Source organism: Ranitomeya variabilis, chromosome 2 (genome assembly GCF_051348905.1).
Source record: "Ranitomeya variabilis isolate aRanVar5 chromosome 2, aRanVar5.hap1, whole genome shotgun sequence".
Lineage (NCBI taxonomy): Eukaryota > Metazoa > Chordata > Amphibia > Anura > Dendrobatidae > Ranitomeya > Ranitomeya variabilis.
This window is the reverse complement of record NC_135233.1, coordinates 147,053,058-147,078,841: the sequence shown is the minus strand read 5'-3', so window position 1 is coordinate 147,078,841 and position 25,784 is coordinate 147,053,058. Positions and strand designations below refer to the sequence as shown.

Sequence of the window (25,784 nt, the reverse complement as noted above, 5' to 3'; positions counted from 1 at the left end):
GAGACATTCTTTTTTTTAACCCCTTAATGACTGTTAGGCCGGAGTCTCACTAAACGTATGAAAAATCGGTCCGAGTCTCCCTGCCGAGAGTCCCACTAGTGTAATGCAAGTGTCATGCGAGTGCAATCCAATTTTTCCACCTAGCATCCGATTTACATCCCAATGCGATTTTTAACATGAGCTTTTACATACAGCAATTCTCTGTCATTTACACATTGTTTTCAAAGGAAATATATTTATATACACACACACACACACACACACACACACACACACACACACACACACACACACACACACACACACACACACACACACACACACACATACACATAAAAACTGGCATTTTATGTGCCGCGTACAGTATAATCACAGCATGACAGGTTAGAATAGAGTAGATAGATATATACACAAAGAATACATAGAAGAAAAGCCGGGAATTTACAAAATACATATAGAATAGATAGATACGTATATAGATGTCAGTGACAAATACAATTAGTGCAGTGTGTGTGCAAATTATTGAATATGTATTTAATAAAACATTATTTAAAAAAAAAAAAAATGGGGTGTGCTTCCGTTCAAGTTTCGTAACCAGCAGGGGGAAAGCCGACGGCTGGGGGCAGATGTTTATAGCCTGGGAAGGGGGTAATACCCATGGAGCTTCCCAGGCTGTTAGCAGCTCACAACTGTATACTTAAAATGGGGGACCCTAAAAAAAGTGACGTAGGGTTCCCCTATAATTAATGGCCACCAAAGGCTATGCAGACAGCTGTGGGCTGATATTAATAGCCTAGAAAGGGGCCATGGAAACTGGACTCCCCCACCCCTCCACGCTAAAAACATCAGCTCTCAGCCGACCCAGAAAAGTCGCATCTCTAAGATGCGCCAATTCTGACACTTATCCTCGCTCTTCCAGCCTGCCCTGTAGCAGTGGCAAGTGGGGTGATAGTTGGGGGTTGTCACCTTTGTATTGTCAGGTGACATCAAGCCTCAAGATTAGTAATAGAGAGGCGTCAACAAAACGCCCCCATTACTAACCACATAGTCGCATTGTAAAAAAACACAAGACACCCAGAAAAAAGTCCTTTTAATTGCAAGAATGACAGACTCCTTTAACCCCTTTCTGACCTTGGACGGGATAGTACGTCCGAGGTCAGAACCACCGCTTTGAAGCGGGCTCCGGCGGTGAACTCGCATCAAAGCCGGGACATGTCAGCTGTTTTGTACAGCTGACATGTGCCCACAATAACAGGGGGCGGAATTGTGATTCTCCTGCCGCTATTAACTAGTTAAATGCCGCTGTCAAACACTGACAGCGGCATTTAACTAGTGCTTCTGGCCATCGGGCAGGAAATGAGCGCATCGCTGACCCCGTCACTTGAACGGGGGTCAGCCATGTGTCGGCATGACAACCAGAGGTCTATTGAAGACCTCTATGGTTTTTGATGCTGGATTGCTCTGAGCGCCACCCTGTGGTCGGCGCTCATAGCAATGCAGTAATTCTGCTACGTAGAGGCGATCTGAGCATGTAGCAGAGCCGATTGAGTTGTGCCAGCTTCTAGCCTCCCTTCTAGGCTATTAAAGCATGGCAAAAGTAAAAAAAAAAAAAAAAAAGTTTTAAAAAATATAACAAAAAAATAAATAAGTTTAAATCACCCCCCTTTTGCCCCATTCAAAGTAAAACAATAAATAAAAAATCAAACCTACACATATTTGGTATCGCCGTGTTCAGAATCGCCCGATCTATCAATAAAAAAAAGGATTAACTAAATGGCGTAGAGAGAAAAAAATTAGAAACGCTAGAATTAAGTTTTTCTGGTTGCCGCGACATTGCATTAAAATGCAATAAAGGCGATCAAAAGAACGTATCTGCACCAAAATGATTTCATTAAAAACGTAAGCTCCGCAAGTAAAAAAAATAAGCCCTCATCCAACCCCAGATCATGAAAAATGGAGACGATCTACAGGTAACGGAAAATTGCGCTTTTTTTTAATTTTTTTTTAGCAAAGTTTGGAAATTTTTTTTTGCCACTTAGGTAAAAAATACCCTAGACATGTTTGGTGTCTATGAACTCGTAATGACCAGGAGAATCAAAATGGCTAGTCAGTTTTAGCATTTAGTGAACCTAGCAAAAAAGCCAAACAAAAAACAAGTGTGGAATTGCACTTTTTTTTACAACTTCACAGCACTTGGAATTTTTTTCCCATTTTCTAGTACACAACATGCGTTTGATGTTGTTCAAAAGTACAACTTGTCCCGCAAAAAATAAGCCCTCACATGGCCATATTGACGGAAAAATATAAAAGTTATGGCTCTGTGAAGGAGGGGAGCTAAAAACTAAAACGCAAAGCCGAAAAAAGCTGGGGTCATGAAGGGGTTAATAATCTTAATTAAACAATACTTACCACCTCGCCCATTCCCCCGATGTCATTGTCATCTGCAAAAGAGTTAAAAAAGCAAACAACAGTTTTCTTCACCTTTCTGCAGAGATGCTGCTAATCCATTTATCCTACGACTGGTCCAGCTCTGCTACATCTAGATGGTAAGTTGCATGATGCAACCATGCAGCCTGTCATCCAGTAGACACACTGAGCATGGTGTGCTCAGTATCTCTCCGTGAACTCCTATTACCTATCTGATGGCACAGCGAGCGTGAGAAAGTTCTCCTGCTCATGGTGCCGTCAGACAGGTCCTGCGAGTTCACAGCCATTGAACTCACTTCACCTTTCTGACGTCATTGCAAGCGCTGTGTGTCTACTTACAATGTGATTATGGGGTTAGTAATGGGGGCGTCTTATTGACACCTTTCCATTACTAACATTGGGGCTTGATGTCACCTGACAATACAAAGGTGACATCAACCCCCCCAACTATCACCCCACTTGCCACCACTACAGGGCAAGCGGGAAGAGCGAGGCTAAGTGCCACAATTGGCGCATCTTATAAATGCGCCTTTTCTGGGGTGGCAGAGAATTGGTTTTTATCTTGGGGGACATATCTATGGCCCCTTCCTAGGCTATTAATATCAGCCAACAGCTGTCTGCATAGCCTTTGCTGGTTATTAACCCCTTACCAGGCGTAATAGTGAGCCGATGTTGAGGTCCCTCCCTTTGATGTGGGCTCCGGCGGTGAGCCCACATCTTTCCGCGGATATGGCAGCTGTTTTGAACAGCTGACATGTGCCCGCAATAGCCACAGGTGGAATCGTGATCCACCCGCGGCTATTAACCAGTTAAATGCCTCTGTCAAACTCTGACAGCGGCATTTAAATCACGCTTCCGGCCATAAGGCCGTAAATATGCACACCGGTGACCCCCTTCATGTGATCGCGGGTCCCCGGTGTGTTGGCATGACAACCTGAGGTCTCCTGGAGACCTCTATGGTTGTCAGTGCCGGCTTGCTGTTAGCCAGTGGTCGGCGCTCATAGCAAGTGAGCAATTCTGCTATATAGAAGAGATCTGAACATCGCCTCTATGTAGCAGAGCCAATCGGGTTGTGACAGCTTCTAGTCTCCTGTGGAGACTATTGAAGCATGCCAAAAGTTTGAAAAAAATGTTTTTTAACTCCTTCACCCCCAAGGGTGGTTTGCACGTTAATGTTATGACCCCAATGGCGAGGGTCTCAGAGGAACGTGGAAGTCTGCAGAATACAAAAATCCAGCTCATAGGGCAGTGGTAACTGGGTTGACCATATATCTACTCCTAACGCCAACACTAGAAGTAGCCGGGGATCATTCCTACGTTGATTCTAGATGACACGCGCCAGCCGGAGAATCTAGCTACCCCTAGTAGAGGAAAACAAAGACCTTTCTTGCCTCCAGAGAAGGGGACCCCAAAGCTGGATAGAAGCCCCCCAACAAATAATGACGGTGAGGTAAGAGGAAATGACAAACACAGAAATGAACCAGGTTTAGCACAGAGAGGCCCGCTTACTGATAGCAGAATAAAGAAAGGTAACTTATATGGTCAACAAAAACCCTATCAAAATCCACACTGGAAATTCAAGAACCCCCGAACCGTCTAACGGTCCGGGGGGAGAACACCAGCCCCCTAGAGCTTCCAGCAAAGGTCAGGATGTAGATTTGGAACAAGCTGGACAAAAATACAAAACCAAAACAAATAGCAAAAAGCAAAAGGCAGACTTAGCTGATATAACTGGAACCAGGATCAGTAGACAAGAGCACAGCAGACTAGCTCTGATAACTACGTTGCCAGGCATTGAACTGAAGGTCCAGGGAGCTTATATAGCAACACCCCTAACTAACGACCCAGGTGCGGATAAAAGGAATGACAGAAAAACCAGAGTCAAAAAACTAGTAACCACTAGAGGGAGCAAAAAGCAAATTCACAACAGTTAATGACCAAGCCAATTTTTACAATTCTGACCACTGTCCTTTTATGAGGTTATAACTCTGGAACGCTTCAACGGATCTTGGCGATTCTGACATTGTTTTCTCGTGACATATTGTACTTCATGTTAGTGGTAAAATTTATTCGATATAACTTGCGTTTATTTGAGAAAAAAACGGAAATTTGGCGAAAATTTTGAAACTTTCACAATTTTCCAACTTTGAATTTTTATGCCCTTAAATCACAGAAATATGTCACGCAAAATACTTAATAAGTAACATTTGCCACATGTCTACTTTACATCAGCACAATTTTGGAACCAAAATTTTTTTTTTGTTAGGGAGTTATAAGGGTTAAAAGTTAACCAGCAATTTCTCATTTTTACAACACCATTTTTTTTTTAGGGACCACATCTCATTTGAAGTCATTTTGAGGGGTCTATATGATAGAAAATACCCAAGTGTGACACCATTCTAAAAACTGCATCCCTCAAGGTGATCAAAACCACATTCAAGAAGTTTAAGTTTATTAACCCTTCAGGTGTTTCACAGGAATTTTTGGAATGTTTAAATAAAAATGAACATTTAACTTTTTTTCACACAAAATTTATTTCCGCTCCAATTTGTTTATTTTACCAAGGGTAACAGGAGAAAATGGACCCCAAAAGTTGTTGTACAATTTGTCCTGAGTACGCTGATACCACATATGTGGGGGTAAACCACTGTTTGGGCGCATGGCAGAGCTCGGAAGGAAAGGAGCGCCATTTGACTTTTCAATGCAAAATTGACTGGAATTGAGATCAGATGCCATGTTGCATTTGGAGAGCCCCTGATGTGCCTAAACATTGAAACCACCCACAAGTGACACCATTTTGGAAAGTAGACCCCCTAAGGAACTTATCTAGATGTGTGGTGAGCACTTTAACCCACCAAGTGCTTCACAGAAGTTTATAATGCAGAGCCGTAAAAATAAAAAATCATATTTTTTCACAAAAATGATCTTTTCGCCCCCAATTTTTTATTTTCCCAAGGGTAAGAGAAGAAATTAGACCACAAAAGTTGTTGTGCAATTTGTCCTGAGTACGACGATACCCCATATGTGGGGGTAAACCACTGTTTGGGCGCATAGCAGAGCTCGGAAGTCAAGGAGCGCCATTTTACTTTTCAATGCAAAATTGACTGGAATTAAGATGGGACGTCATGTTGCGTTTGGAGAGCCCCTGATGTGCCTAAACATTAAAACCCCCTACAAGTGACACCATTTTGGAAACTAGACCCCCTAAGGAACTTATCTAGATGTGTTTTGAGAGCTTTGAACCCCCAAGTGTTTCACTACAGTTTATAACGCAGAACCGTGAAAGTAAAAATTCTTTTTTTTTTCACAAAAATGATATTTTAGCCCCCAGTTTTGTAATTTCACAAGGGTAACAGGATAAATTGGACCCCAAAAGTTGTTGTCCAATTTGTCCTGAGTACGCTGATGCCCCATATGTGGGGGGGAACCACTGTTTGGGCGCATGGCAGAGCTCGGAAGGGAAGGAGCACCATTTGGAAAGCAGACTTAGATGGATTGGTCTGCAGGCGTCACATTGCATTTGCAGAGCCCCTGATGTACCCAAACAGTAGAAACCCCCACAAGTGACCCCATATTGGAAACTAGACCTCCCAAGGAACTTATCTAGATGTTTTTTGAGAACTTTGAACCCCCAAGTGTTTCACTACAGTTTACAACGCAGAGCCGTGAAAATAAAAAAAAACTTATTTTTCCCATAAAAATGATTTTTAGCCCCCCAAATTTTTATTTTCCCAAGGATAAAAAGAGAACTTGGACCCCAAAAGTTGTTGTCCAATTTGTCCCGAGTACGCTGATACCCCATATGTTGGGGTAAACCCCTGTTTGGGCGCACGGGAGAGCTCGGAAGGGAAGGAGCACTGTTTTACTTTTTCAACGCAGAATTGGCTGGAATTGAGATCGGATGCCATGTCGCGTTTGGAGAGCCCCTGATGTGCCTGAACAGTGGAAACTCCCCAATTCTACCTGAAACCCTAATCCAACAACACCCCTAATCCCAACGGTAACCCTAACCACACCCCTAACCCTGACACACCCCTAATTCTAATCCCAACCCTAATCCCATCCGTAAATGTAATCTAAACCCTAACCCTAACTTTAGCCCCAACCCTAACCCTAACTTTAGTTCCAACCCTAGCCGCAACCCTAACCCTAGCCCCAACCCTAACCCTAGCCCTAACCCTAGCCCTAATGGGAAAATGGAAATAAATACATTTTTTTAATTTTATTATTTTTCCCTAACTAAGGAGGTGATAAAGGGGGGTTTGATTTACTTTTATAGCGCTTTTTATATCGGATTTTTATGATTGGCAGCTGTCACACACTAAAAGACGCTTTTTTATGACAAAAAAGTTTTTGCGTCTCCACATTTTGAGACCTATAATTTTTCCATATTTTGGTCCACAGAGTCATGTGAGATCTTGTTTTTTGCGGGACGAGTTGACGTTTTTATTGGTAACATTTTCGGACACGTGACAGTTTGATCACTTTTTATTCTGATTTTTGTGAGGCAGAATGACCAAAAACCAGCTATTCATGAATTTCTTTTGGGGGAGGCGTTTATACCGTTCCACGTTTGGTAAAATTGATAAAGCACTTTTATTCGTCGGGTCATTACGATTACAGCGATACCTCATTTATATCATTTTTTTATGTTTTGGCGCTTTTATACGATAAAAGCTATTTTATAGAAAAAATAATTATTTTGGCATCGCTTTATTATGAGGACTATAACTTTTTTATTTTTTTGCTGATGATGCTGTATGGCGGCTCGTTTTTTGCGGGACAAGATGCCGTTTTCAGGGGTACCATGGTTATTTATATCCGTCTTTTTGATCGTGTGTTATTCCACTTTTTGTTTGGCGGTATGATAATAAAGCGTTGTTTTTTGGCTCTTTTTTTTTTTCTTACGGTGTTCACTGAAGGGGTTAACTAGTGGGACAGTTTTATAGGTTGTTACGGACGCGGCGATACTAAATATGTGTACTTTTATTGTTTTTTTTTTTTTTTTTTTAGATAAAGAAATGTATTTATGGAAATAATTTTTTTTTTTTTCTTTATTTAGGAATTATTTTTTTTTTCTTTACCCATGTGGAAATTTTTTTTTTTACTTTGTCCCAGGGGGGGACATCACAGATCGCCGATCTTACAGTTTGCATAGCACTCTGTGAGATCGGCGATCTCACTCATCGCTGCAGGCTTACAGAGCTGCAGCTGCAGCCTGCTCCTGACCCGGAAGTACTCCCTGCAGGACCCGGATGCAGCCCCGCGGCCATTTTGGATCCGGGGACTGCAGGGAGAAGACGCTCGGTACAAGGTGAGTACATTCCCTTGTACCGATCGTCTCAGGGAAGCCCGCAGGGAGCCCCCTACCTGCGCGATGCTTCCCTGTACCGCCGGCACACTGCGATCATGTTTGATCGCGGTGTGCCGGGGGTTAATGTGCCGGGGGCGGCCCGTGACCGCTCCTGGCACATAGTGCCGGATGTCAGCTGCGATAGGCAGCTGACACCCGGCCGCGATCGGCCGCGCTCCCCCCGTGAGCGCGGCCGATCGCGCTGGACGTACTATTCCGTCCTTGGGAATTAGGGCCCACCCCACATGGACGGAATAGTACGTCCAATGGCAGAAAGGGGTTAAAAAATATATAAAAGTTCAAATCATTCCCCTTTCTCCCCATTCAAAATAAAACAATAAAAATAAAATCAAACATACATATATTTGGTATCGCTGAGTTCTGAATCGCCCGATCAATGAAAAAAAAAAAAAAGGAATAACCTGATTGCTAAACGGTGTAGCGAGGAAAAAAGTTAAAACGACAAAATTATGTTTTTTTGATCGTCGCGACATTGCATTAAAATGCAGTAACGGGTGATCAAAAGATTGTATCTCCTTCAAAATTGTTTCATTAAAAACGTCAGCTCGGCGTGAAATAAGCCCTTACTCAACCTGAGATCACAATTTTTTGGTTTGGAATTTTTTTTCACCTCTTAGATAAAAAGGAGCCTAGACATGTTTGGTGTCTATGAACTTGTAATGACCTGGAGAATCATAATGGCAGGTCTATTTTATCATTTAGTGAACCTAGTAAAACAAAAAACAAGTGTGGGATTGCACTTTTTTTTCACTGTACTTGGATTTTTTTTCCCTTTTTCTAGTACACGACATGGTAAAACCAATGATCTCGTTCAAAAGTACAACTCTTCCCGCAAAAAACAAGCACTCACATGGCCATATCGACGGAAAAATGAAAAAGTTATGGGTCTGGGAAGAAGGGGAGTGAAAAAAAAGGGGTTAATTATAGGGGGACCCTACGTCTTATTTTTTTTTTTTTTTTTTTTTTAGGGTTTCCCATTTTAATAGCCAGTAAAGGCTATATATACAGTTGTGAGTGGATATTAATATCCTGGGAAGCTCCATGGCCATTACTCCCTTCCCTGGCTATAAACATCTGCCCCTAGCTGTCGGCTTTCCCTCTGTTAGTTACGAAAATTCCATGGGAGCCCATGCCATTTTTTTCCCAAAATTAATCTTTTATTAATACATGTACAGTACTTTGCACACACACTGCACTAATTGTATTTGTCACAGACATCTATATATCTATTCTATGTGTATTTACTGTATGTAATCCATCTCTTCTATCCTGTCGGCTCCTGCAGTGATTTTACAGTACACGACAGATGAATTGCTGGCTTTTCTTCTATCTATGTAATATATATATACATATACAGTGCCTACAAGTAGTATTCAACCCCCTGCAGATTTAGCAGGTTTAATAAGATGCAAATAAGTTAGAGCCTTCAAACTTCAAACGAGCAGGATTTATTAACAGATGCATAAATCTTACAAACCAAAATGTTTTGTTGCTCAGTTAAATTTTTATAAATTTTAAACATAAATGTGTGGGTCAATTATTATTCAACCCCTAGGTTTAATATTTTGTGGAATAACCTTTGTTTGCAATTACAGCTAATAATCGTCTTTTATAAGACCTGATCAGGCCGGCACAGGTCTCTGGAGTTATCTTGGCCCACTCCTCCATGCAAATCTTCTCCAAGTTATCTAGGTTCTTTGGGTGTCTCATGTGGACTTAAATCTTGAGCTCATTCCACAAGTTTTCAATTGGGTTAAGTGTTATGATTGAACTGGTGGTTAGGAGCACTAGAAATGACCAGATGAGCAAACTAGTAATACAGGACGAGCTCTGGGAAGTGGCAGCTCTGCTGACCGCAAGCCCTAATCCTATCACAACAACTAGAAATAGCCGTGGAGCGTTCCTGACTCTGCCTAGACGCCTCTTCACAGCCTAAGAGCTAACTACCCCTAAAGATAGAAAATACAGCCTACCTTGCCTCAGAGAAATTCCCCAAAGAAATAGGCAGCCCCCACATATATTGACTGTGAGTTAAGATGGAAGTCACAAACACAGAAATGAAACAGGTTTCAGCATAGGAGGCCAGACTTAACTAAACAGACTGAGGATAGAAAAGGTATCTTTGCGGTCAGCATAAAACACTAACAAAAAACCACGCAGAGTGTGCAAAAGAAACCACCGCACCGACTCACGGCGCGGTGGTGCCACTCTGCATCCCAGAGCTTCCAGCTAACAGAACAAAATCATGATAACAAGCTGGACAAAAACAATGATAACAAATAAGCTAGCAGAGACTTAGCTTTTGCTGAAATAGACAGGTCATCTGAAAGATCCAAGTGAACTGAACCAGTACTAGGACATTGACAGCTGGCATCAAGTAAAGATCTGAGTGGAGTTAAATAGAGCAGCCAGCCAAGACCTAAACGAGATCAGCTGGAGAAGGAACCTCAGACCCAGCAGCTCCACTCTCAGCCACCAGAGGGAGTCCATGAACAGAACTCGCCGAAGTACCATTCATAACCACAGGAGGGAGTTCGAGAACAGAATTCACAACAGTTAAGGTCAGGAGACTGACTAGGCCACTGCAACACCTTGATTTTTTGCCTCTTGAACCAGGCCTTGGTTTTCTTGGCTGTGTGCTTTGGGTCGTTGTCTTGTTGGAAGATGAAATGACGACCCATCTTAAGATCCTTGATGGAGGAGCGGAGGTTCTTGGCCAAAATCTCCAGGTAGGCCGTGCTATCCATCTTCCCATGGATGCGGACCAGATGGCCAGGCCCCTTGGCTGAGAAACAGCCCCACAGCATGCTGCCACCACCATGCTTGACTGTAGGGATGGTATTCTTGGGGTCGTATGCAGTGCAATCCAGTCTCCAAACGTCACGTGTGTGATTGGCACCAAAGATCTCGATCTTGGTCTCATCAGACCAGAGAACCTTGAACCAGTCAGTCTCAGAGTCCTCCAAGTGATCATGAGCAAACTGTAGACGAGCCCTGACATGACGCTTTGAAAGTAAAGGTACCTTACGGGCTCGTCTGGAACGGAGACCATTGCGGTGGAGTACGTTACTTATGGTATTGACTGAAACCAATGTCCCCACTGCCATGAGATCTTCCCGGAGCTCCTTCCTTGTTGTCCTTGGGTTAGCCTTGACTCTTCGGAGAAAACCTGGCCTCGGCACGGGAGGAAACTTTCAAAGGCTGTCCAGGCCGTGGAAGGCTAACAGTAGTTCCATAAGCCTTCCACTTCCGGATGATGCTCCCAACAGTGGAGACAGGTAGGCCCAACTCCTTGGAAAGGGTTTTGTACCCCTTGCCAGCCTTGTGACCCTCCACGATCTTGTCTCTGATGGCCTTGGAATGCTCCTTTGTCTTTCCCATGTTGACCATGTATGAGTGCTGTTCACAAGTTTGGGGAGGGTCTTAAATAGTCAGAAAAGGCTGGAAAAAGAGATAATTAATCCAAACATGTGAAGCTCATTGTTCTTTGTGCCTGAACTACTTCTTAATACTTTAGGGGAACCAAACAGAATTCTGGTGGGTTGAGGGGTTGAATAATAAATGACCCTCTGAAAATACTTTTCACAATTTAAAAAAAAAAAATAAACAAAGACATAACATTCTTTTTTGCTGCAGTGCATTTCACACTTCCAGGCTGATCTACAGTCCAAATGTCACAATGCCAAGTTAATTCCAAATGTGTAAACCTGCTAAATCTGCAGGGGGTTGAATACTACTTGTAGGCACTGTATGTGTGTGTGTGTGTGTGTCACTGACCTCTATATATTTACAGTATTTTTTGAATTATAAGACGCACTCCCCCCCCCCCCCCTTTGGGGGAATTGGGGTGCGTCTTATAATGCGGATACGTATACCTTACCGGCCGCAGAGGAACAGGGTCACTGCTGGAGGAGGCAAGAGTGCAGCGTTGCCGCGATCTGGGATGAGGGGGTGTTTGGATGTGCGGCATGCCGCTGCGGGTGTCCGGTGCTCCGGGGGCTCTGCCGACATTTTGTGAAAGCCCAGAGCCCCCGCAGTTACATGGCTGCCGGGGGCAGCGCATGCGTAGATTGAGATCTCGGCACCAAGATCTCGGGAGATGAGATCTCAGAAATCTTATCTCCCACCTACGCTATCAACAAATAAATAAAAAGGTGTGGGTTCACCTGAATTTTTGATAGCCAGCAAGGCAAAACTGACAGCTGAGTGCTGCAACCCTCAGCTGTCAGCTTCAGCAAGGCTGGTTATCAAGATAAAGGGAGGCCACCACTCTTTTTTAATTACTTAAATAATTATAAAAAACATTGTGGGGTCCCCCCTATTTTTGACAAAGAGCCTTGCTAAAGCAGACAGCTGGGGGGGCGGTATTCTCAGGCTGGTAAGGGGCCATGGATATTGACACCCCTCACCCTCCACAGCGTAAAAATAGCAGCCCGCAGCTGAATTCTGGCGCTTTGCCCAGCTCTTCCCACTTGCCCTATATCGGTGGCAAGTGGGGTAATATTTGTGGGGTTGATGTCACCTTTGTTTTGTCAGGTGACATCAAACCCATGGATTAGTAATGGAGAGGCATCTATAGGACACACCTATCCATTACTAATCCTATAGTTGTATGGTAAATAAACACACAGCAAGTATAAAGTCTTTTGTTTGAAATAAAACAAAAAACACCTTTATATCTTTGTTTCCAATCCATTGAAGACAACATCTCTTGTAATAAAACAATGATATCTCTCACCTGTCCGACATTCTGTCCCACGCTGTAATCAATGTCTGTGGATAAATAGTTTTCAACCTGGACGGTGCCAAGATGCAACCATCCTTGCTGAGAACCACTGATGAATAAAGGTACCGTCACATTAAGCGACACTGCAGCGATATAGACAACGATGCCGATCGCTGCAGCGTCGTTGTGTGGTCGCTGGAGAGCTGTCACACAGACAGCTCTCCAGCGACCAACGATGCCGAAGTCCCCGGGTAACCAGGGTAAACATCGGGTTACTAAGCGCAGGGCCGCGCTTAGTAACCCGATGTTTACCCTGGTTACCAGTGTAAATGTAAAAAAAAAAAAACACTACATACTTACATTCCGGTGTCTGCCGCGTCCCCCGGCGTCCGCTTCCCTGCACTGTGTAAGCGCCGGCCCTAAAGCAGAGCGGTGACGTCTCCGCTGTGCTTTGCATTACGGCCGGCACTGACACATTCAGTGCAGGAAGCTCTGAGCAGCAGCGCAGACGCCGGGAGACGTGACAGACATCAGAAGGTGAGTATGTAGTGTTTGTTTTTTTTTTACATTTACAATGGTAACCAGGGTAAATATCAGGTTACTAAGCGCGGCCCTGCGCTTAGTAACCCGATATTTACCCTGGTTACCATTGTAAAACATTGCTGGCATTGTTGCTTTTGCTGTCAAACACAACGATACACGCCGATCTGACGACCAAATAAAGTTCTGGCCTTCTAGCTCCGACCAGCGATATCACAGCAGGATCCTGATCGCTGCTGCGTGTCAAACACAACAATATCGCTATCCAGGACGCTGCAACGTCACGGATCGCTATCGTTATCGTTGTAAAGTTGCTCAGTGTGAAGGTACCTTAAGCTGCTGCGAGCTCAGCCTCAGTGACTAGCCTCTTTGATTTGTGGTGAACTCTGTGACTTTTTCTCATGGTGCCGAAGTTACTGTAGTTCAGCCCGGCTGGGAACGCAGCCTCAGTGACCCATGGTAACCTCAATGAGGTCACTTATTCTCCGCTCACAGCAGGTCATTCATCATTGATTCTCCGCCTGGATGGTCGCATCTTGGCACCATCCAGGTTGAAAACCATTTATCCCCAGACATGTATTATGGCGTTTGACAGAACGATGGAGAGGTGAGGGATGTTGTTGTTTTTTTATTTTTGTTGTATTACAGGAGACATTGGCTTCAATGGAATGGAATTAAATAAAAAAGGAAAAGTGTTTTGTTTTTATTTCAAATAAAAGACTTTATATTTGCTATGTCTTTATTTATCATACAACAATAGGTTTAGTAATGGATAAGTGTCTTATAGACGTCTTTCCATTGCTAATCCGTGAGCTTGATATCACCAGACAATACAAAGGTGACATCAACCCCACAAATATGAACCCCACTTGCCACCGCCACAGGGTAAGTGGGAAGAGCCGGGCAAAGTGCAAGAATTGGAGCACCTTATAGATGTGCCTTTTCTGGGAGGCTGCGTACTGCTATTTTTAGGTTGGGGTGGGTCAATATCCATGGCCCCTTTCTAGGCTGAGAACTTGAGAATACCAGCCCCTAGCTGTCTGCTTTAGCAAGGCTAGTTCTCAAAAATTAGGGGGAACCCATGCCGTTTTTTTATTATTTATTTAAATAATACTAAAAAAATGCATGGGGGTCCCTCTATTCTTGATAACCAGCCTTGCTAACACTGACAGCTGAGGGTTGCAGCCCACAGCTGTCAGTTTTGTCTGGCTGGTTATTAAAAATACAGGTGAACCCAAGGCGGAATTTTCATTCATTCATTCATTCATTCTTTCATCCATTCATTTATGTATTGATAGCGCAGGCAGGTGCTGATGAATACTCTCATTAGCCACCATCTGCTCTCACTGTTATTAGCGGCAGCAGGTGTAGGCTGATGGGAGTAGTAGTCCCATCAGTCGCCACATGCTCTCGCTGTTATCAGTTGAATATAACTCTCAACATTCTCCCCTGCTTGCTCTGATCACCAGGAGAATGATGAGTGGCGCCGGGAACAGCGCTAACTGTACTGCTGCCTCCCTGGCACCTGTACGTGTGCTACTGATGCAGTACACAGTTGATACATGTATGCCACAAATATTACACACATGGACACTGATATCTCCAGTACTGTTTTTTCCGGTACCGGAAATATCAGGACACATGAAACCAGCCTTAGCCTGCGGGTGACCAATTCAGCGGAAATGTGGTATTAAATTGTGAGATTACTTTTCATTGAATTGAAAGGACAACTATACAATACACAGTCACGGCCTTTCTGTTTCTGCTGTGGCTAATAGATGGAAGTCTGAAACAAAGAGATGAAAGAGATTCTACAGTTTTCTATATGAAATGTTTCAAATGACCTCTTTTTAAATTAAACTTAAGTATTTAAATAGTAATTACATTTTCTTTTCTTTTTTTTTAAGAAATCAACAATCCAAGGGACGATTAGAAACTTTGTAAATTATGCTAAAGGGGTTGTTGCCCCTTATAAAACAATAGTACCTATACTCGCCTCCAATACGGGCACCGTTCCAGCGATATCAGAACAGGTTCTCCTGGGTCTAGAGTGATATTATGACCGCAGGGATCGCATGACAATCAGTGGCTGCGTCACTGTCACCTCCTTTGGATGTAACTGAGAGCTGTGATTGCTCTCTCGCTTACTTCCGATGTCTTATTTGTTCGAAGAAAGGGTGAGTGAAGCAGCCGCTGATTGATGGCAGGGATCACATGATGTAATGTTATGCGAGCCCCAGGAGAGCCAGTGCAACACTTCTGGATTTGCGCCCGCACCAGAAGTGAATGTAGTTGTTATTAATATAATTGGGGGAAACATACTGATTGATAAGGGGTTGATAAGAGGTTGACCTAGTAATGGATAACGCTTTAAACAAAAATACCTCCCTACACCGCACCTGCACTAATCAATTTTTGTCTTCTGCACCGTCTCTAAAATAGCTGAAATCTGTCTTCAGTGAAGGATCAGATTCCTCCTGGCCACAGAAGTCTATGGAACACAGAGCAGAGAGGAGCAAGAAAGCACAAGTAGAAAATGCTTCTAGTGCAGTGGGGAACTATAGGATAGAAGTGATATAATTTAACTTTGTAACCCATGAGAGACCTTAGGAAACTGTGGACTTAAAGGGTTATTTTCAAGTTGTCTCTTGAGAAGCTCAAAGTTCTGACATCTCCTTGCTTCATGGTTTCTGGAAGGCCAGGCACTCCTCTTGGAGTGACAGCTCTACAGTAGTGAGTAGCAGTGCTGTAGTATTAGGCCGGGGTCACACTTGCGGGACTGTCTCGCATCAATACCTGGCACTGCCTCCGACACTCGGGACCGGAGCGTTCAGCTGCATAGAAATACATGGACACACACTCCGGTCCTGAGTGCCGTCGGCAGTGCCGGGTATTGATGCGAGAGACTCGTGCTGCACACACAAGTGTGATCCCGACCTTAGAAGAATGACAAAGCTCAGCGTAAGTCCTGCTGTAACATATTCAGATAACTAATTAACCATCGAAGCAGAACAACCAAAATAATATAAATATAATCTGTATTAGCAGAGTAGCAGCGTATATAAAAACTGAATAAAAAATGAGAGTGGAGCAAAGAAACCCCACTTCCCCATGGAACAAACTACATAGGATAAAGCAAAAATATAGATTTCAGAGACATACGTGTAAAATTACATGATTCAGTATAGATCCATATAGTACAGATTTGCCACACAAAAATAATCCTTTTCTTGATGGATCCGTTAGACTTAGACGACAACGAATGTGACATTAACGGATCCGTTGCCCTTTGACTCCAATGTTGAAAAACGGATCCGGCTGAGATCAGTTGGTGAATAACCGACTAAAAAACTTGTGTCAGCACGAGTTTTTCATTAATGAATTTTTACTTGATCTGACGGATCACCACTGGACATGTGAACATAGCCCTACAGCCACACACAGGACACTGAGGACATGGCTGATACCCTGAAACACAATGGAAACTTCTGCAAACAAATAAAAAGAGGCTAGATCGTTACGAGTAATTGCAATCAAATTAATGGAGTAACATATGGAGATAAATATCATTGTTTCAGTTCTGAGTCAGTTATAACGTAGTCACATATGGTGCTCAACAGGAGGCAGGCAATATCCAAAATAGGAACAGAAGAAAAAGTTGTGGCACTTAGTCTGTGGCGAAAAAGTTTATTCCTTTATAACATACAGAGTGGAGGATACAGACATACAGAGTGGAGGATACAGACAGACAGAAAAAAAAAAGTCATGGATGAAGCGCTTGGCAGCATGAAACTGCCGTCGCTCTTTTTTCTGTCTGTCTGTATTCTCCACCCGGTAGGTAATAAAGGAATCGCTTTAGCCACTGGCTGAGTGCTAGTTTTTTCTCTGTTCTTACTTTGGAAACTTCTTTTTTATTTTTACTGTAATATGAATCTAAATAAGAGATTGCAGATTAAAGGAGGAATTGCTGGGATTTTTTTTTTTTTGGTGCATTTTTTTGAAATTTTTGATTCCTTAAGCACAGTATTTTTTGTATGTCTCGTGTGACTAGGCACTTTACAAATGTCATTCACTACTATGTAAAATGCTGTGTTTTTCTAAATGAAATCTACACAGTTAAAATATATTTTCATTTTTTGGCATTTTTTTTAATTACCTTTGTCTTCTACTTTCTGTACTACCGGTAGAGTTTAGCTACGGTATTTTATATTGCCTTTCTAGAAGTGTCGTCATGACTGCTTCTTTACACTTGATGCCAATAAGGTTTGTAATTTAGTGATTTTTCTTATGCCCTTTTATAGGTTGGGATCTATTTGTTAGAAGCATGCCTATCCAAACCAGAATTTCTCAGTGAAGGACACAGAAGACTGAAGAAATCTTGTCTCATAATTCAAAAGCTGATGGAAAAGTTCCATGACTTTGCCATACCAGGTGACTTACTTACAGGGATTGATTAATACTTTACAGAGGCTTGCACTGTGGGCTTAGTAATTTATAGGATCTGGCATGTAGGAGTAATTTGGATATACATTTTACAACACTGTCACCACTGATGGACGGTGATGGAAACTCAGTTGACAATTTCTTTACACATTTTCAGGAGGATTAAGAGAGGAAAGGAATAATTGTGAGTGCTTAATAAAGATGCTATAAAACTCGTATATTATGGGGAAAGCAAGAAATTAATAAAACAGACATGTCAGGCGAGACTCATGAAGATCAGCTGTTGTCACTGGAGGGTGCCACCGGCCATACTGCGGTCATTCCATATCAAGTGATCCAAGTATGAATATTTTTTTTACCTTACGTCTTTAGATTTTTTTTATTTTTTGTTTTTATGAAGTACAACTTTAGTTAATTACAAATTAAAAGTTTAGAATTTTTTTCTTCATCAGTTAATTTTTTACAGATTTTTAAAGTTTTGAAAAAGCATGGATTTTGGCCTGGTATGGCTTTACATTTTTTATCATATCTCGGGCTAGAATTAAGATATAGAGGTGGGAGAGGCATCATTTTTCTCAGAACGGTACCGGCTTTCATTTGATATGTCACAAGACTATGTTTCTTTATATTTTGTTTTGGAGAAATCAAATTAAAAATTTTGATGCGCAATTCTGAAAAAAACGTATGTTTTAAAATTGTGAAAACATGCATGTGTGTTACTTGTGTCCTTGTTTATATTTGTACAGGGATTCAACTTGGGATCTATCACATTTGTATTTTTTTTTTTAAGCCTTGAATCATCTGATTTTATGTTTGTGTGAGTTTCTTCCTTTTTTCTTTTCAAATTACAACTTACTGCATTCAACATTTATATGTAACAATAAAGAAACACAAAAAACAAATACCGAAGTGCCAGAATAATTACATCTTAATCATCATAACTTGCTCTGCATTTTCAACCTGAATTCATTGAACAAGCCAAAAGATAAAAGGTGATCACATCCTCAAGTGTGATTTTCTAAATACAGTCTGATCCTAATTATATGTTAAAAACAAGATTAAAAGAACCAATATTTTTACCACCCATTTATACATGGAACAATTTTTTTTCTACTATATCACTAAACATGTCATTTCTGAAGTGATTAACCCCTTCACCCCCAAGGGTGGTTTGCACGTTATGGACCGGGCCAATTTTTACAATTCTGACCACTGTCCCTTTATGAGGTTATAACTCTGGAACGCTTCAACGGATGCTGGTGATTCTGACATTTTCTCGTGACATATTGTACTTCATGATAGTGGTAAAAATTCTGTGATAGTACCTGCGTTTATTTGTGAAAAAAATGGAAATTTGGCGAAAATTTTGAAAATTTCACAATTTTCCAACTTTGCATTTTTATGCAATTAAATCGCAGAGATATGTCACACAAAATACTTAATAAGTAACATTTCCCACATGTCTACTTTACATCAGCACAATTTTGGAACCAAAATTTTTTTTTGTTAGGGAGTTATAAGGGTTAAAAGTTGACCAGCAATTTCTCATTTTTACAACACCATTTTTTTTTAGGGACCACATCTCATTTGAAGTCATTTTGAGGGGTCTATATGATAGAAAATACCCAAGTGTGACACCATTCTAAAAACTGCACCCCTCAAGGTGCTCAAAACTATATTCAAGAAGTTTATTAACCCTTCTGGTGCTTCACAGGAATTTTTGGAATGTTTAAATAAAAATGAACATTTCACTTTTTTTCACAAAAAATTTACTTCAGCTCCAATTTGTTTTATTTTACCAAGGGTAACAGGAGAAAATGGACCCCAAAAGTTGTTGTACAATTTGTCCTGAGTACGCCGATACCCCATATGTGGGGGTAAACCACTGTTTGGGCGCATGGGAGACCTCGGAAGGGAAGGAGCGCCGTTTGACTTTTCAATGCAAAATTGACAGGAATTGAGATGGGACGCCATGTTGCGTTTGGAGAGCCACTGATGTGCCTAAACATTGAAACCCCCCACAAGTGACACCATTTTGGAAAGTAGACCCCCTAAGGAACTTATCTAGATGTGTTTTGAGCACTTTGACCCACCAAGGGCTTCACAGAAGTTTATAATGCAGAGCCGTAAAAATAAAACAAAAATTTTTTCCCACAAAATTTTTTTTTTAGCCCCCAGTTTTGTATTTTGCCGAGGGTAACAGGAGAAATTGGACCCCAAAAGTTGTTGTCCAATTTGTCCTGAGTGCGCTGATACCCCATATGTGGGGGGGAACCGCCGTTTGGACGCATGGAAGGGCTCGGAAGGGAAGGAGCGCCATTTGGAATGCAGACTTAGATGGAATGGTCTGCAGGCGTCACATTGCGTTTGCAGAGCCCCTAATGTACCTAAACAGTAGAAGCCCCGCACAAGTGACCCCATTTTGGAAACTAGACCCCCAAGGAACTTATCTAGATGTGTTGTAAGAACTTTGAACCCCCAAGTGTTTCACTACAGTTTATAACGCAGAGCCGTGAAAATAAAAAAACTTTTTTTTTTAGCCCCGTTTTGTATTTTCCCAGGGGTAACAGGAGAAATTGGACCCCAAAGGTTGTTGTCCTATTTGTCCTGAGTACGCTGATACCCCATATGTTGGGGTAAACCCCTCTTTGGGCACACGGGAGAGCTCGGAAGGGAAGGAGCACTGTTTTACTTTTTCAACGCAGAATTGGCTGGAATTGAGATCGGACGCCATGTCGCGTTTGGAGAGCCCCTGATGTGCCGAAACAGTGGAAAACCCCCAATTATAACTGAAACCCTAATCCAAACACACCCCTAACCCTAATCCCAACAGTAACCCTAACCACACCTCTAACCTTGACACACCCCTAACCCTAATCCCAACCCTATTCCCAACCGTAAATGTAATCTAAACCCTAACCGTAACTTTAGCCCCAACCCTAACCCTAACTTTAGCCCCAACCCTAACTGTAGCCTTAACCCTAGCCCCAACCCTTGCCCTAACCCTAGCCCTAATGGGAAAATGGAAATAAATACATTTTTTTTTATTTTTCCCTAACTAAGGGGGTGATGAAGGGGGGTTTGATTTACTTTTATAGCGAGTTTTTTAGCGGATTTTTATGATTGGCAGCCGTCACACACTGAAAGACGCTTTTTATTGCAAAAAATATTTTTTGCGTTACCACATTTTGAGAGCTATAAATTTTCCATATTTTGGTCCACAGAGTCATGTAAGGTCTTGTTTTTTGCGGGACGAGTTGACGTTTTTATTGGTAACATTTTTGGGCACGTCACATTTTTTGATCGCTTTTTATTCCGATTTTTGTGAGGCAGAATGACCAAAAACCAGCTATTCATGAATTTCTTTTGGGGGAGGCGTTTATATCGTTCCGCGTTTGGTAAAATTGATAAAGCAGTTTTATTCTTCGGGTCAGTACGATTACAGCGATACCTCATTTATATTATTTTTTTATGTTTTGGCGCTTTTATACGATAAAAACTATTTTATGGAAAAAATAATTATTTTTGCATCGCTTTATTCTCAGGACTATAACTTTTTTATTTTTTTGCTGATCATGCTGTATGGTGGCTCGTTATTTGCGGGACAAGATGACGCTTTCTGCGGTACCATGGTTATTTATATCTGTCTTTTTGATCGCGTGTTATTCCACTTTTTGTTCGGCGGTATGATAATAGAGTTGTTTTTTGACTCGTTTTTTTTTTTTTTTTCTTACGGTGTTTACTGAAGGGGTTAACTAGTGGGCCAGTTTTATAGGTCGGGTCGTTACGGACGCGGCGATACTAAATATGTGTACTTTTATTGTTTTTTTTTATTATTTAGATAAAGAAATGTATTTATGGGAATAATATATTTTTTTTTTTTTCATTATTTTGGAATATTTTTTTTTATTTTTTTTTTACACATTTGGAAATTTTTTTTTTTTTACTTTTCTACTTTGCCCCAGGGGGGGACAGTACAGATCGGTGATCTGCCAGTTTGCATAGCACTCTGACAGATCACCGATCTGAGAGAAGTGCAGGCTGCTTCACAGTGCCTGCTCTGAGCAGGCTTCTGTGAAGCCACCTCCCTCCCTGCAGGACCCGGATCCGCGGCCATCTTGGATCCGGGTCTGGAGCAGGCAGGGAGGGAGGTAAGACCCTCGCAGCAACGCGATCACATCGCGTTGCTGCGGGGGGCTCAGGGAAGCCCGCAGGGAGCCCCCTCCCTGCGTGATGCTTCCCTGCACCGCCGGCACGTCGCGATCATGTTTGATCGCGGTGTGCCGGGGGTTAATGTGCCGGACCGGTTAATGTGCCGGGGGTTAATGTGTCACGGACCGCTCCCGGCACATAGTGCCGGATGTCAGCTGCGATAGTCAGCTGACACCCGGCCGCGATCGGCCGCGCTCCCCCCGTGAGCGCGGCCGATCGTGCTGGACGTACTATTCCGTCCTTGGGAAGTAGGGCCCACCCCACATGGATGGAATAGTACGTCTAATGACAGAAAGGGGTTAAGAAGAATAGTACAGTAGTTAAATCCTCGTACTATAAAATATGAACTAATCAAACAATTAGTAGTAGGTTTTTACACTGGCCTGTTATCATCAATGTGTCCCTTCTAGTGGGTGAAATGTCATCTTGTCCATAAGCGCTCACTAGCAATGGCCGTTTCCTTCTGTGTCAGAGTATGTGCGGCTGTCATGGTGCTCGGCTCCACCTGAGTTAGATCTGATTTTTGTTCACTTTTACAATGTCTGATTTTCTTGGATACACAAAGGACGGCGCTGGACCAGACGGTGCAGAAAAGTCACTTCTACGTCTCATTTTCACAATCTTTGGAGAGTCGTAGCCGTCAGCGCTAATCATATTCACAGGTCACATAACCAGTTGTCATCCATTGTCGATCTTGTGCCGCCTTCTACCACTTCATGGACCTCACTGTCTTTATTTCTACTACATGGGATGACAGTCCGGTATTGCCGAGTCCCTGTGATGGGTTCTGCTTCCTGTAACCAATGTTATAACAAACTCCTCCTCCCCCCCGTAGTCCTGGTTTGTACAATACATGAACTGGATGTTAGGAATATTTTTCTCCCTACATTTGAGGAGTTTCCTGGGTGATAAGATTTGGTGTGAATACGGTCTGTGGAGGCCCGAGCTGCCGGCCTGTCATCTGCTCTGCAGTCACCATCTACCCCTGGTCATTCTCAGCCCTAACAAAGCTTCTCCTCTGTCCTCTCCTGCTTCTATTTGGTAACATAATAAAATAATACAGGAATATCTAACAATCATGGATTATTTGGTAAATCTAGACCCCACACTGTTAGACCACAAGCTGAGCAGATCTGAAATCAAGATTTTTGAACTGACACTGTAATAATTTTATTTTTTAAAATATGATCCCATCATGATCCCATCTTGTATTTTGGTACAGATGTGAATAGGAGCGTAGCAGGCACATGTGCAGTTTTTGAAATTTTTTAATTAAACGTTTTTTTCGGAAATGCGTTTTCAAATTTTGCGCTTGCGTTCGCGTAGGTAAATTATCAAAGATACTCTTGTGACATATCTGGTGAAAGCCTGTACTGTTCTGAGTAGAATGGTGTTTATTTTGTTTCTCTATCTCTTTTCTAGCCTGAGTTATGGGGAGAAATGTAAAGGCAGGCAACACCGAAATTCGCACTTTTTCCGAACTTTGAAAATCAATAAAAAAATTAAAAAAAATCTAGAATTTTTTTTTTCTTCACATTTTGCATTCTCTGACACACTGTTACCAAATAACAAAATCTCAAAAGAATTAAAAATATAGTGGTAAAAATCGATAAAAAAATCGGTAAAAATGGAATGACCCACTGTGACTGGAGGGTGTCACCGGGCCATACTGTGACTGGAGGGTGTCACCGGGCCATACTGTGACTGGAGGGTGCCACCGGCCATACTGTGACTGGAGGGTGCCACCGGCCATACTGTGACTGGAGGGTGCCACCGGCCATAATTGAAACATTTTTTTTTTTTTAATCAAGTACTTTTTATTAAGGCATGTATCAAAAATGTAATACAGTCTGACACACTTCAGACAGATACCAAAATTACAAACCAGATTGATACATTTTCATTTAACATGACCTAGCCTGTTATGATCTGGTGGCCTAAGAGCAGCATGAGACGTACTCTGGAGAAGGTGGTACCTGTACTGACCGCAGACCCTGAACTTAACACCGCAACTAGAAGTAGCCGTGGAATGTACCTATCACTATCTAGACATCTCGACACAGCCGGAGGACTAATTACCCCTAGAAATAGTTTTCCCTTTTCTATCTTGCCTCAGAGAAAATCCCCAGAGGATAGACAGCCCCCCACAAATATTGACTGTGAGAGGAGAGGGAAAAAACATACACAGACTGAAATCAGAATTTAGCAAAGGAGGCCACTTCTAGCTAAATAGAAAGGATAGGACAGAGTACTATGCGGTCAGTATTAAAAACACTAGAAAATATCCACCACAGAAAATACAAAATCTCCACAGCTAACTAAAGATATGGAGGGTATATCTGCATCTCCAGAGATACCAGCTTGGCTAAACAAATCCGTATACAAACCAAGCTGGACAAGACAAAAACATGGAAAAGAACTGAACAATAAGGCCACAGCATGTGGACAGCAAAAAATCAAGGCCAGAACTTATCTTTGTTGAAATGAACAGCAAAGCAGGAGAGACCAGGCAGGGATGTGAATCCTCCAGGAACAATGGACAACTGGCACTGACTAAAGGGTCAGGCAAGACTAAATAGCCCAGTCAGAATTGCAAAAAGTGAACACACCTGATAAATGCTGAGATTCAGAGACAGCAGCGCTACCACTTACATCCACCGGAGGGAGCCCAAGAATTCACAACAGTACCCCCCCCCCTTGAGGAGGGGTCACCGAACCCTCACCAGAGCCCCCAGGCCGATCCGGACGAGCCAAATGAAAGGCACGAACCAAATCCTCAGCATGAACATCGGAGGCAACAACCCAAGAATTATCCTCCTGGCCATAACCCTTCCATTTGACAAGATACTGAAGCTTCCGCCTTGAAAAACGAGAATCCAAAATCTTCTCAACCACATACTCCAACTCCCCATCAATCAACACCGGGGCAGGAGGATCAACAGAGGGAACAACGGGCACCACATATTTCCGCAACAAAGATCTATGAAAAACATTATGGATGGAAAAGGAGGCTGGAAGAGCCAAACGAAAAGACACTGGATTGATAATCTCAGAAATCCTATAAGGGCCAATAAACCGAGGCTTAAACTTAGGGGAAGAAACCTTCATAGGAACATGACGGGAAGACAACCAGACCAAATCCCCAACCCGAAGCCGGGAACCAACACACCGACGACGGTTAGCAAAACGCTGAGCCCCCTCCTGAGACAACACCAAATTGTCAACAACATGAGCCCAAATTTGCTGCAACCTGTCAACCACAGAGTCCACCCCAGGACAATCAGAAGGCTCAACCTGCCCCGAAGAAAAACGAGTATGAAAACCAGAGTTACAAAAGAAGGGTGAAACCAAGGTAGCAGAACTAGCCCGATTATTAAGGGCAAACTCGGCCAATGGCAAGAAAGCCACCCAATCATCCTGATCAGGAGACACAAAGCATCTCAAATAAGTTTCCAAAGTCTGATTAGTTCGCTCGGTTTGGCCATTTGTCTGAGGATGAAATGCGGAAGAAAAAGACAAATCAATGCCCAGCCTAGCACAAAAGGCCCGCCAAAACCTAGAAACAAACTGGGAACCTCTATCGGACACAATATTCTCCGGAATGCCATGCAAACGAACCACATGCTGAAAAAACAACGGAACCAAATCAGAAGAGGAAGGCAACTTAGGCAAAGGTACCAAATGAACCATCTTAGAAAACCTGTCACAAACCACCCAGATAACTGACATCCTCTGGGAAACCGGAAGATCCGAAATAAAATCCATAGAAATATGCGTCGAAGGCCTCTCAGGGACTGGCAAAGGCAAAAGCAACCCACTAGCACGGGAACAGCAAGGCTTGGCCCGCGCACAAGTCCCACAGGACGGCACAAAAGAACGCACATCCCGTGACAAAGAAGGCCACCAAAAGGACCTACCAACCAAATCTCTGGTACCAAAAATCCCAGGATGACCAGCCAACACAGAACAATGAACCTCAGAAATCACTTTACTAGTCCATCTGTCAGGAACAAACAGTTTCCCCACTGGACAGCGGTCAGGTTTATCAGCCTGAAATTCCTG

The 25,784-nt window shown here is 42.6% G+C and overlaps 1 protein-coding gene across 1 annotated transcript in view; it reads left to right on the top strand.

Annotated features, from left to right (window-relative positions):
- The window catches only part of SHPRH (SNF2 histone linker PHD RING helicase), a 181,584-nt gene that overhangs the window by 7,988 nt on the left and 147,812 nt on the right, over positions 1-25,784 (top strand). The window contains exon 3 of the mRNA XM_077283067.1: positions 17,369-17,498. Within this exon, the coding sequence (XP_077139182.1) occupies positions 17,369-17,498 (130 nt within the window). The remainder of the gene's footprint in view (positions 1-17,368; positions 17,499-25,784) is intronic.